Consider the following 13056-nt stretch of genomic DNA (forward strand, 5'->3'; position numbering starts at 1 on the left):
AAGCACCAGAGCGAGCTCCACCAGGTCTCTGTAGGAGATGGAGTGGAAAAGATTTTAAAAAGTCCCTTTTCTTCCAGCAGTTCCAGATATTCTCACATCTTGTCATAAGTAGGTTCATGAAAGGAGTATGCCACCTAAAACCAGCCACTAAACCCATGTTACCATCACGGTATTACCACTAGTTTTGGAAGCTTTGGGGAAAGCTCTGTTGTGAACCTTTGGAGAAAGCCGATATAAAGATTGTCTCATAAGACAACGCTGTTACTGGTCTTGGCCACTATGAGGCATGTTTCAAGTTAACGCAAAATTTCTCAAGGGTCAGGTTACGCCCTAACCCGGCGGTTGTGCCCAAGGTGAATAAAACTGGTTATTTCATGAAAAGAGATGAAAATCCCAGCTTTTTACCCTCCTCTTTTTGCTTCACCAGTGGAGGAGTAGATGCATGTTTTATGTCCTGTTATGGCGTTGCAAGCATATGAGAGTAAAACGGTCCAAGAATCTCTTTGTGTGCTTTGCAAACCCAGTGCTGGGTGAGGCATTGTCAAAACAACGACTTTCTTTCTGGATAGTAGAAGCCATTAAATTGGCTTACTTAGTAAAGGGACAGTCATTATCAGGGGGCGTGAGAGTCCATTCCACGAGGGGAATGGTTGCTTCTTGGGCTCTATTTAAAGGAACCTCTATGGAGGATGTCTGTGTGGCAGCCAAATGGGCCTCCCCGCACACATTCGTAAGGTTCTATAAATCGGATATGGTAGGCCTGGCTCTGATGACTGAATATTTGTTTTCTATATCCCACAGTGAGATGTCGAACGAAACGACCGAAAGAGAACTTTGGGTTACGGTTGTAACCTTGGTTCTCTGTGGGAGATGAGTGAGACATCTCACCAGAGGGCCCAATATTCATCCGCTCGGAAGAGCTCTAACGTATGCCAGCAGCCTGTTAGGCGTGATTGCACAGGGCTTCATGGATGGCAAATACTTTTTCACACAGGCCCAGTAGGTATTGGATAACTTTTTTGCTTCAATAAATTATTATTATTTAAAAACTGTATTTTGCATTTTGCACTGTAACATCTAGAGTCGTATGGATGACATTCATGCTGACTGTCTGATTTTTGGAGCTTCAAAAATCAGATCACCATCCACTTGCATTTTAAGGACCTTCTGAGCAGAGATATTTTTATACTTTACTTCAAATGTGTTCTGCTGAAGATAGAAAGTCATACACACCTGGGACATCATGAGGGTGAGTAAATGATGAGAGAATTTTCATTTTTGGATGAACTATCCCTTTAAAGATCCACGCACCAGAATCAATGTTTGTAGAACAGTGCCACCTTCTGTACAGGGGTGATATCATTTTTCATTTTATTCGTTTTGCTCCCGGTGTGAACAGACCTTTTGTTAGCAGTTCGTCCTGAATTTAATGTAGTTAATTAGTGTAGTTTAATCCTACATTTTTATTTGAATTTAATTCATTTAATTTAAATTCACCTGAATTTACCCGATTATTAGTGTACATATTTTTACATCTAATTCTGCAGACTAAAAGTAATTATTATTATTTTTTTTAAGATAAAAGCATCTCTTATAGAAAAGGTCTACATTAAAGCCACAAAAGTGTGACTTTTCAGCAGTGTTATTTCTCAAAAACAGAATTACAGAGGGTTTTTTTGTTTTGAATATGTGCTCAATTGTCATTAAAAAATACAATTTATTTATTTTTTCTTTTAATTTTGCCATGAAATGTGACCTGAACATGTTTTCACCCATTTTAAACAACACAACTTCAATATCACAGCTGTTCAAACACTGAGGCTCATTTTGAACTGCTTGTGGTTTGGTTCTGTTGACATAAAGTGATGCAGATGCCCAAAAGTCCCATAAACATGGGCGGGGGGGGGGCGGCAAGAATCCAGAACTCCCTGTGGTGACACTAGTGACGCAAATAATGCAAATGTATATTTTAAACATACATTCAGAAGAACCAACCTGATTATCAGTGAGATGCAGAACAGTTTTCTTGTATGAAATAATGTCAAAGTCCACTGCTTTCCAGACCGCATGGCCGAGCAGGTCACCCACTTTCTTCTTCTTGGTAATGACGATGAGATACACGCCTGAAAACAACAAGTAATTAAGAGCGAGTAGTCAAACAGGGTTGCGTGCCGTTAAGAACTGAACTGCGAACTCCTTTTAAATCCTGATTCAACTCAGGAATTTGGATTGGATTAAAACTGAAGTAGCAAACAGGATGCAGAATTGTAGTTTCATTTTAAGGAAACAATTTAAATGGATTAGGACGATTCACATAACCACTGAAAGTGCAGCTTTTAATAATACATTTAATTTTTAAGTATGAATTACCCATAAATGTGTTTTCATACACAACATATGGGGTATTTATGTTGTACTTCATGCATAATTGAACTTCATTTCTCAGAATGCTCTAATATACACACAAGTCTTAAAAACGAAGCTAAGCATCAATATATAATCAGTAGATTATAATTAATTTTTTTATTTTTTTTTAATAATTTTTCTCCCCAATTTGGAATGCCCAATTCCCAATGCGCTCTAAGTCCTCGTGGTGGCGTAGTGACTCGCCTCAATCCGGGTGGTGGAGGACGAATCTCAGTTGCCTCCGCGTCTGAGACCGTCAATCCGCGCATCTTATCATGTGACTTGTTGAGCTCGTTACCGCGGAGACCTAGCGCATGTGGAGGCTTCACGCTATTCTCCACAGCATCCACACACAACTCACCACACGCCCCACCGAGAGCGAACCACATTATGGCGGCCACGGGGAGGTTACCCCATGTGACTCTACCCTCCCTAGCAACCGGGCCAATTTGGTTGCTAAGGAGACCTGGCTGGAGTCACTCAGCACGCCCTGGATTCGACCTCATGACTCCAGGGGTGGTAGTCAGCGTCAATACTCGCTGAGCTACCCAGGCCCATAGTAGATTATAATTATTGATATCTGAAAACGATATGGTAAACATTTTTTGAGGCTGTATGGCAAAATTAGAATCTATTTTGATGGCTTTTGAACACTTATTTTGTGTGTTAAAGTCAGTTTAGAGAAATATGTCTAAACTATCAGTTTATTTAACATTTCAAGGAATAAATATGCATAACACTGTGTAACTATTTTTTATTTATTTATTTTTTTCTGGGTAGTAAGTGTTATTTCCTAATTACTTATGCCTCAGAAGTATAGAAAATGGCTATTATTCTCCACAAACTTTGCTTTTGTGACCAGAACAGTGATATTTTGAAACTGACCTATTTCCATTGTGAAAACTGACATAAAGTCAGAAAAAAACAACATATGAATCCAAATTAACATGTGTTTATACTAAAGTAATATTCAAAGCTGTGCTGGTCCATAATGGTAACAAGTACACGTCTCTTCCCCTGGCTCACTCGGTGCACCTCAAAGAGGATTACAACAGCATCAAGACCTTGCTGGACACCATGAAGTATGATGAGTACGGCTGGGAGGTCATAGGAGACTTAACTGATGGGTCTCCTAGGCAGTTTTACCAAGTTTCCCTGCTATCTTTGCCTTTGGGACAGCAGGGACACCAAGGCGCACTACCACAGGTGGGACTGGCCACAGCGGACCGAGTTCTCTGTGGAGAGGAACAACATCAAGTGGGAGCCACTGGTGGACCCCCGGAAGGTGCTGATGCCAACACTGCACATCAAATTGGACCGTATGAAACAATTAGTCAGAGCTCTAGATAAGGAGTCGGCAGCCTTCAAGTACCTTCAAGACTTCTTCCCTAAGCTGTCTGAGGCAAAGGTCAAAGTCAGTGTCTTCGTCACACCACAGATAAAGATCCTGGAGTGCAATGAATTCCCCAAGAAGCTCACTAGTAAGGAGAAAGCAGCTTGGAACAGCTTTGTCGCAGTGGTTTGGGGCTTCCTGGGCAATCACAAGGCCGAAAACTGTGTGGAGCTGGTTGAGACTCTGGTGAAGAACTACGGCACAATGGGCTGTAGGATGTCCCTCAGAGTCCATATCCTTGATGCTCATCTTGATAAATTCAAGGAGAACATGGGAGTGTACTCGGAGGAGCAAGGCGAGCGCTTCCATTCAGATATATTGGACTTTGAACGCCGCTACCAAGGACAGTATAATGAGAGCATTATACTGGGATGGGAGAAGTGATTTACAGTATAATCGTAAATCTCGAAAAACTACTCACTTCTAAATCTTTTGTAGTCATTTTTGTATTACTTTAGTATAAATACATGTTCATTTGGATTCATATGTTGTTTTTTTCTGACTTTAAGTGAACGAAAAGACAAAAGCAAAGTTTGTGGGGAATAATAGCCATTTTCTATACTTTTGAGGCATAAGCAATTAGGAAATAACACTTACTAACCAGGAACAAAAATTGTGTTACATAGTGTAACTAGTCCAAATGAATGATGTATTTATGTTTTGTCACAAAACTAGTGTTGAATTTTTATATTGCAATTCAGTAAATTCACATTCATGTCATTACAATATCATTAAATGTTTTAAAAGAAGGCCAATTATTACATTCACAATCTTGCCCAACCCTGGTTGTAAAGCATTAAAACACAGTAATAAAATGGAGTGGATCAGATCCATCGGTCATAAACTGAAAGACATCATACCTGCCACCAGCCGTATAGTTCCCATGATTCCACATATTGGTCGTGTTATTGCTGACGGAGGAACATCCTTCCTCACTGAAACACATCAGAGAAAAATAATCACTTTATAAAGATCCAGTTATTTTAACACATTGGAAGTTCCACAATAATTGGTACAAACTGTTAAATTAAAATAAAACAATACTTGTTTTGGTAACATGTTTTAGTATTTCTTCTTTTTAATTAAAGTGTGTGTGTTTGAGACTTTTATGAGTCTTTTTTTCTCAATTAATTAACAGAATCAGCTCATAAGAGTGAATAAGATCCGGTTCACAGACGCTCCTCTTATACTCCAAGGCTGTGATTTACTAAGATGTCAAATAATGGGTACTAATTTGCTTGTGCAATCTATCAAATTGCATGTGCATGTTGTGGGCGTATTGCGGGTGATTTACAAAAAACAAAACAAAAAACTGTTCAAATAGCTACACGTTGGACACACTCTCCAAAAGGACACTTTTGCATGTGCTCATTGCATCAAATGCATGCTTACTTGCAGTCTGGCTATTTTATTTCTATTCAATGTAATATGGTATTTATTCATACATATATTTATTTATAGGATTGTACAATATCATTATAAATCCCCTGCTATTTAGTAAGTGGGAGAAGAGTTGATGATAATACCCGTGTATGACACACTCCTCTTTTTCTCCCAATTTGGAATTCCCACTACTTAGTAGGTCCTCGTGGTGGCGCGGTTACTCACCTCAATCCGGGTGGCGGAGGACAAGTCTCAGTTGCCTCCGTTTCTGAGACCGTCAATCTGCGCATCTTATCACGTGACTCATTGTGCATGACACCACGGAGACTCACAGCATGTGGAGGCTCATGCTACTCTCCACGATCCACGCACAAATTACCACACACCCCATTGAGAGCGAGAACCACTAATCACGACCACGAGGAGGATACCCCATGTGACTCTACCCTCCCTAGCAACCGGGTCAATTTGGTTGCTTAGGAGACCTGGCAGGAGTCACTCAGCACACCCTGGATTCGAACTCGCCACTCCAGGTGTGGTAGTCAGCGTCAATACTCGCTGAGATACCCAGGCCCCGACACTCTCCTCTTTAACATAATTCACAAAGAAGAAAATACAATATTATGTACATGTTAAGCCATCGCACCACTTCCATTTATTAAAGTGCAAATATAAATAACATGTGACCATTTTAAAGTTACATTCGAGTGAGACGCGAAGGCTGCACGCCAGAGAACCAGCGCTCGCTGCTCGTTTCGCAGGAGCCAGACACACTTTGGCGTATTGGTGATCAATTGAGCACTGGTTAGAAACACCACTTAAATATTTCTCAATATTGTGTCCATTAAAAAACAATGTTTAAAACTAGGGCTGCAACTAACAATTATTTTGATTATCGATTAATCGTCGATTATTTCTGCGATTAATCGATTAATTAGATAAAAATCTAAAAATGTTACTTTCTGTACTTAAAATACTTTCATTAAAAAACAAATTATTAAGCGCTTCATCTAATGATTCGGTTGCCTGAATCAAGAAAAGTTACGATTGAATGTTGGTTTGAATTACTTTTTAGCCATAAGCAAAAACAGTTCCTTTCCTTTACTTGTAAAACTTAAAGTGCTATTCATTAAAGTGGGATGGAGTTTGACGAAAAAAATCAGCCCAGTAGATGGCAATGGTGACACTACAATAGAAATTTCAATAATTCAGCTCAACTTAAAATACAGAAAAGACAGAATTATGTTCTATACATATTTTAAACACACTGTACATTTTAAATATTTAAAATTGATATTGTACGTTTAAAACTGATTACATTTAAAAAAATATTATTTTCAGGGGGGCCTGGGTATCTCAGCGAGTATTGACGCTGACTACCACCCCTGGAGTCACGAGTTTGAATCCAGGGTGTGCTGAGTGACTCCAGCCTGGTCTCCTAAGCAACCAAATTGGCCCAGTTGCTAGGGAGGGTAGAGTCACATGGGGTAACCTCCTCGTGGTCGCGATTAGTGGTTCTCGCTCTCAATGGGGCGTGTGGTAAGTTGTGCGTGGATCGTGGAGAGTAGCATGAGCCTCCACATGCTGTGAGTCTCTGCGGTGTCATGCACAACGAGTCACGTGATAAGATGCGCGGATTGACGGTCTCAGAAGTGGAGGCAACTGAGACTTGTCCTCCACCACCCGGATTGAGGCGAGTAACCGCGCCACCACGAGGACCTGAATTTGGCATTCCAAATTGGGGAGAAAAGAGGATTAAAATATATATATATATATATATATATATATATATATATATATATATATATATACACATTTTAATGGCAGTATATGCTTATCCTGTAAAGTCATGTTTGTCATCCTATTAACTTACAAATGAAATCAGACATTATATTTGGTACTATCAGGACCATCAAATATTCCTCCAATAGCATTATGATACATTGTATTATTCAGCATTATATACAGTAGTTTAATACAGTACAATTATCTGTAAACAGTCATTTTTCCCGCGCAGTGTAGATTAGCGGCGTAGCTAGACCCTGGCTGATAGGGCTGAAGCCCCGGATCTTTTGCTTTTGTGTGATGAAAAAAAAGAGTAAGGCTTAATGTTCATTACATCAGGGTACAAAAGCAACAAGGCAGGCTGTAATTCTGGCTTCAAATGTAAATTAATTCCAATCAGTGAGCCCAACTTGCATTGATTGACAGTTCGCACTTTGACTTTTACCTGCTGTTCATGCTCAAATTCATCAGATGAATCGTTACGAACACCTCGAGTGATTTCTGTTTTCTCTCACAGGGGTGCAGCTTTTCTGTATCAGAGGCGCTGAGGTTTTATCATGCAAGCCTTATTTCTAAATATAACATCTATAAGCCTCATTTCTAGTCTTTATTTATTATGTTTTTAACAATTCACACACCAAGTAGATTTTAATGCATGCACCAGTCATCTTGTTCAGTTATTCGTGTTTAGTCGGGAGTCGGTACGCTGGAATAAAGAATGTTTATTGCGAAGGAATTTCCTCAAACGCAGCTCAAAATAGCAGCACATTGAGCTACAAGTGTAAATAACGCAATACATACTGTAGGTCTTAAAATGATCTCACAAAAGTCAAACAAAGATGATGAAACGGTCACTGCCTGTATATGTGCTCTGCACGCGCTGGTTCACATTTCCATGTCATGTGCGTGGTTAAACTGCTGCGTTTAATTAGCTTGATTTTTAAAAGCTTTAAAATCAAATGACATTGAAAAAACACTCTCTTACCGTTTATCAAGCGTTGAAACTTAACCTGGAATCATGTTTAATAACAGTCATGAAACCCAACGCAGGTGTTTCGAGATGCGCTTATAAAATTAAAGTTATTTTTAACTTTACTCGGTGATCCCACAATGCCGTTTTATTGCTATGTTAATAAAAATGCAAAAAATTCGGATTTCGATAGTAAAGTCGTAATATTTAGCAAATAAAGTCAAAATTACGAGAATAAAGTCGTAGCATTGTGAGAATAAAGTAAAATCTCAATATTAGGCTAAACAGAGCGTCATTATCACAACGATAGAACGGACGCCGAGCCAACAGCTTCATTAATGCAAGAGATTTGTCAAATGCAAATTTACATTGTTAAATTCCTTTGATTTTATTTTTACCGTACTGCACAATGAACAGTGAGCCGACAATTTGTAATTTTCACTTTGATCCGCAATTTAAAATAAAAATGTGTTTGATCCATTTATTGTGCACCTGACGTGTGTTGCACGTAAAAAAACGGCCACCCAACCCGTCGAATAATAATTATATTAAGTCATGAAGGAATGATTCTTCCTATTTTTATATTATAATATGGCCTGTGGGCAAAGCCCCGGATGACAACGAAGTCTAGCGACGCCCCCGATTTAGATTTACTCAAAGCGTGCATTGGTTCTCATGCAGATATGGGTCAGGAGCTTCAGTTAATGTTCACATCAACCATCAGAATGGGGAAAAAAATGTGATCTCAGTGATTTGGACCGTGGCGTGATTGTTGGTGCCAGATGGGCTGGTTTGAGTATTTCTGGGATTTTCACGCACAACAGTCTCTAGAATTTACTCCGAATGGTGCCAAAAACAAAAAACATCCAGTGAGCGGCAGTTCTGTGGATGGAAACACCTTGTTGATGAGAGAGGTCAACAGAGAATGACCAGACTGGTTTGAACTGATAAAGTCTACGGCAACTCGGATAACCACTCTGTACAATTGTGCTGAGAAGAATATCATCTCTGAGATGTGGGTTGGCGCTGTTTTGGCGGCACGAGGGGGACCTACACAATATTAGGCAGGTGCTTTTAATTCAGTGTACATGATGATGCCCCTTCTCGGTTTTCTTAATATGTTTTTTAGCTTTCAGTTGCATTACGCTGACATGTCGTCAAAAGTCTGGCGAGTAAAAACAAAAATGTACTAGCCAATGCTGATTCTTTCTCCAACGTGTCCGTAGAGGGTTATTAAATACCGACATAATTTGGGCATACACTGTTAGAAGGCTTCTGATCACCAGTGTGTTACCAGTCATGATATCATGTTCTAAAATAACCGAATGAGAAATAATTTCACATCACATCATCAGTGAGTGTTCTGTGCATTCTCTGACAGCAGAATGCAGAGTGTGAATCAAATTAATACATGCCTTTTATTTATATTAATTTGCTCCGGATCCGAAATGAATTTCAGGCTTGATAAATCACTTTGCGGGTGCAATTTAATTCAGCTGCATCAACGCCGGCCTTTATTATGCACATTTGGAGGCACACCTCTAAACTGCATATTCATTTCGGAGAAACAAGGCGTGCTATTTTGCGCATCTGAAAAATGCAATCTACGTTAGACTATGTCAGTAGATCAGCTCCGACCTTTTTTTGTGCATTCTATCAAGTTTGCATGTTTTTATACACGCAAACCTTTAGTAAATCACGGCCCAAATGTGTTACGATTTAGTTTCCATATGCGTTCAAATTTTTAACCAAAGGATGACTCGTGAGACAGCACGAGTCGCTCGTTCCAGTGCATTTCTGTGACCTAAAAAAAACTTGGAATTCTTGAAAGCATTATGCAATAAAAATGAGGTGAGTTACTAATCAGGTTCTAGCTTGTATGGCGCCCTGGGTGAAACCCGCTTCAACACGCCCCCAAAGTTGTTGAGGGGTCTGTGTGGGTCCCTCGTGCCGCCCCCTGCAAGATGCAGCTAACGTGTTTGTGTATACGTTCTCGTGTGGAGTATGTTTCTGCACAGAACTGTTCCTGATGTACCATTGCACACACTGATTTTTCGTTTTGTACCTGTCAGGGTCATTTCTGTCGACACCCTGTCAATGGTGAGCACATCACTGACGCCATCATCACAGGCTTCAATGTAGAACTTCTCAGGGGTCGTGTGCCTGTGAATGCAATGGATAGTTAATGAATATGTGTGTTTACCTGCACATAATGGGTTTTTTTTGAGTGAGGATGCAAAGCAATTGTGGAATCAGAGTTCTGCAACAATTTCGAAGGAATATGTGTTTAGATCGCTACTTACAGCTCAGCAAAACTGCATGTATTAAAGGCACAGTGCACCCAAAAATCATAATTCTCTCATGATTTCCTCACCCTCATGCTGTCCTAGATGTGTATGACTTTCTTTCTTCTGCTGAACACAAATGAAGATTTTTAGAAGAATATTTCAGCTATGTAGCTCCATACAATGCAAGTGAATGGTGACCAGAACTTTGAAGCTCCAAAAATCACATAAAGGCAGCATAAAAGTAATCCATAAGACTCCAGTGGTTTAATCCATGTCTCCTGAAGCGAGCCAATCGGTTTTAGGTGAGAACAGTCCAGAATTGTAATTGTTTTTCCACTATAAATCTTGACATCTGCAGTCTCTAGGCCTGATCCTGTTTTCAAGCTCAACTGCACTTCCTAGTACTAGGAAGTGTAACCGAGTTTGAAATCATGGTCGCCAAGGAGACTGGAGATGTCAAGATCTATAGTGAAAAATGAGTTGTATTTTGGTCTGTTCTCAAATCGATGGGATTGCTTCAGAAGACATGGATTAAACCACTGGAGTCGTATAGATTCATTTTATGCTGCCTTTATGTGCTTTTTGGAGCTTCAAAGTTCTGGTCACCATTCACTTGCATTGTATGGACCAACAGAGCTGAAATGTTCTTCTAAAAATCTCCATTCGTGTTCTGCAGAGAATTTGCATTTTAGGTGAACTATTCTTTTTAGGACTTGACATGTTCCACTACCCTATATAATGCTGTCTAGGTAGGCAGTTGACTAGGTTTTGATACGTAGCCGCAGTTATGGGCGACTGTAGTTCACTTTTCACACACGTCACTGCATTTATAGACTTTAAAAACAGATCAGGGATAAGCAGTAATCTCTCTTTTTATTAGCGATTCTAATCAATGTATCTGAAATGAAATGAGAGAGTAAATGAGAACCTACGGCTGAACACTCACAGACTGAAGGTGTTGTAGGTGGTCGCCATCTCTCCCTCAGCGCTCTCTCTCTCGCGCGCGCTCTCTCTCTCTCTCTCTTTCTCTCGCGCGCTCTCTCTCTCTCTCTCTATCTCTCGCGCGCTCTCTCTCTCTCTTTCTCTCTCTCTCTCTCTCTCTCTTTCTCTCGCGCGCGCTCTCTCTCTCTCTCTTTCTCTCTTTCTCTCTCTCTCTCTCTCGCGCTCTCTCTCTCTCTTTCTCTCGCTCTCTCTCTCTCTCTCTCTCTTTCGCGCGCGCTCTCTCTCTCTCGCGCGCGCGCGCGCGCTCTCTCTCTCTCTTTCTCTCTCTCTCTCGCTCTCGCTCTCTCTCTCTCTCACGTGTCAGTGCTCAACAACAGCCCATTATATAAACAGGAAATGACCTACGTGCTGCAATAAAAGTCCCTCAGTGATGTGGGTTGAGTCTGTTTATTGTTCAAATTTGATAGTTCGGATTTATTTATTGATCAATATCTTTTTGTGAGTAGTTGCTTTTCTAAAAAATAAAATAAATAAATAAAAAAGATAAATTCTCAAAAGAACAGACATCACTTTACCTGCTTGTATACGCTTTTAGGATATCAGACTAAATTATACAGAATGGAAAGAATGTATATATATATATATATATATATATATATATATATATATATATATATATATATATATAATTCTTAAAAATAAAGAAAGTTTTTTTTCTGAACCCTTGTACGTCAATTTAAAAAAGTTACTCAGAGGTCCTTAGAGGACAAAAACGTCCGCGTCAAAAAACTGCCATAATAATATTATATATTAATATTATTTTCCACTTTAAATGAGTTAATTTTTTTAACCAACATCAGTCCTGATCATAATTATCAAATATTCATTCATTTTCAGGATTTTAACCCTTTAAATGCCAGTTTGTTTACATAATGCCACTGTTGTTTTTACAAACACACACACACACAAATGTCTCAATACACATATACAAAACATACTCTGACATCCATACCAACACATCCACACAATTTTAGCTGCATCATTTATTCAGTTGGTCTGCAGTGCTCTATAATACAGCAAACAGAAAATAGGGAAAAAGTATGTTTTTGCTCCATAGGATAAACATGAAAAAATGGCGCCATCTGGTGGAAAATATAAAACATTACATTTTTGAAGCCAGGGCGATCTGAATGAAAGCATAATATCATAGAATTCATGATTTTATGCTTTAATGGCACTGGGATCAAATATTGCAGTTTTAATGGGTTTCAATGGGGATATTTTTGTCCTGAAGGTCCTGAGTGTAACTATTTTGTGTATTATAGGAACTGAGGTTGACATATCAAAATTCCCCCAAAGAATACACACATTTGGCAAAATATATGCCGTTGGCATTAAAACAGCCAAAATGATCGAAAAGACAAAAATGTCCCGAAGGTCGCACATAAAACATACGTTATTTCTCTCGACGATTTTGGAAATTTGACTTCATTATTTTTAGTAGTAGTAGGCCTATAGGTTGGAAATTAGGCTATTTTATTTATATTAATAATATCCGTTGTAGTAAACTATTATTATTAGAATTTTTCCACTGTCCTCTGGTTGTGCTTTTGAAATAAGCCACATAGATATGCTTATTTTGACTCACTGTAGTCATTTCTGTTCATTTTATTTAGAACTTTACACATTTGTTGGTATATTTTAAATACATAAATAAAATTGGGCAAATTTAAATCAAGTTTCAATAGTTTTAAGAGTTTATTTTTGCTCATTGAGTCTCTTAAATATATAAATACAAATATTGAGATCTACTATACATGGTAAAAAGCTGAATTAATTAGGATTATTTTAAAGTAATTTTATATATACATTATATGTCTAATAAATTG

The 13056-nt window shown here is 38.9% G+C and overlaps 2 protein-coding genes across 52 annotated transcripts in view; one reads left to right on the plus strand and one right to left on the minus strand.

Annotated features, from left to right (window-relative positions):
• The window catches only part of sacm1lb (SAC1 like phosphatidylinositide phosphatase b), a 35088-nt gene extending 23685 nt beyond the window's left edge, over nt 1-11403 (minus strand). For all 50 annotated transcript variants that reach the window (XM_051719248.1, XM_051719292.1, XM_051719295.1 and 47 more), the window contains exons 1-4: nt 11172-11403; nt 10003-10100; nt 4660-4734; nt 1996-2123 (exon numbers count right to left, since the gene is read on the minus strand). In XM_051719248.1, the coding sequence (XP_051575208.1) occupies nt 1996-2123; nt 4660-4734; nt 10003-10100; nt 11172-11200 (330 nt within the window). In that variant the 5' untranslated portion in view covers nt 11201-11403. The remainder of the gene's footprint in view (nt 1-1995; nt 2124-4659; nt 4735-10002; nt 10101-11171) is intronic.
• Nucleotides 1-13056, plus strand: part of LOC127453218 (E3 ubiquitin-protein ligase znrf2-like) — a 425349-nt gene that overhangs the window by 145985 nt on the left and 266308 nt on the right. The window contains exon 6 of one of the 2 annotated variants that reach the window (XR_007899372.1): nt 5382-5426. The exons of the other annotated variant lie outside the window; for it this stretch is intronic. The gene's annotated coding sequence lies outside the window, so the exon portion shown is untranslated. Of the gene's footprint in view, nt 1-5381; nt 5427-13056 lie in introns of those variants that run through there. 2 annotated transcript variants of the gene reach the window in all.

This window comes from Myxocyprinus asiaticus, chromosome 15 (genome assembly GCF_019703515.2).
Source record: "Myxocyprinus asiaticus isolate MX2 ecotype Aquarium Trade chromosome 15, UBuf_Myxa_2, whole genome shotgun sequence".
NCBI lineage: Eukaryota > Metazoa > Chordata > Actinopteri > Cypriniformes > Catostomidae > Myxocyprinus > Myxocyprinus asiaticus.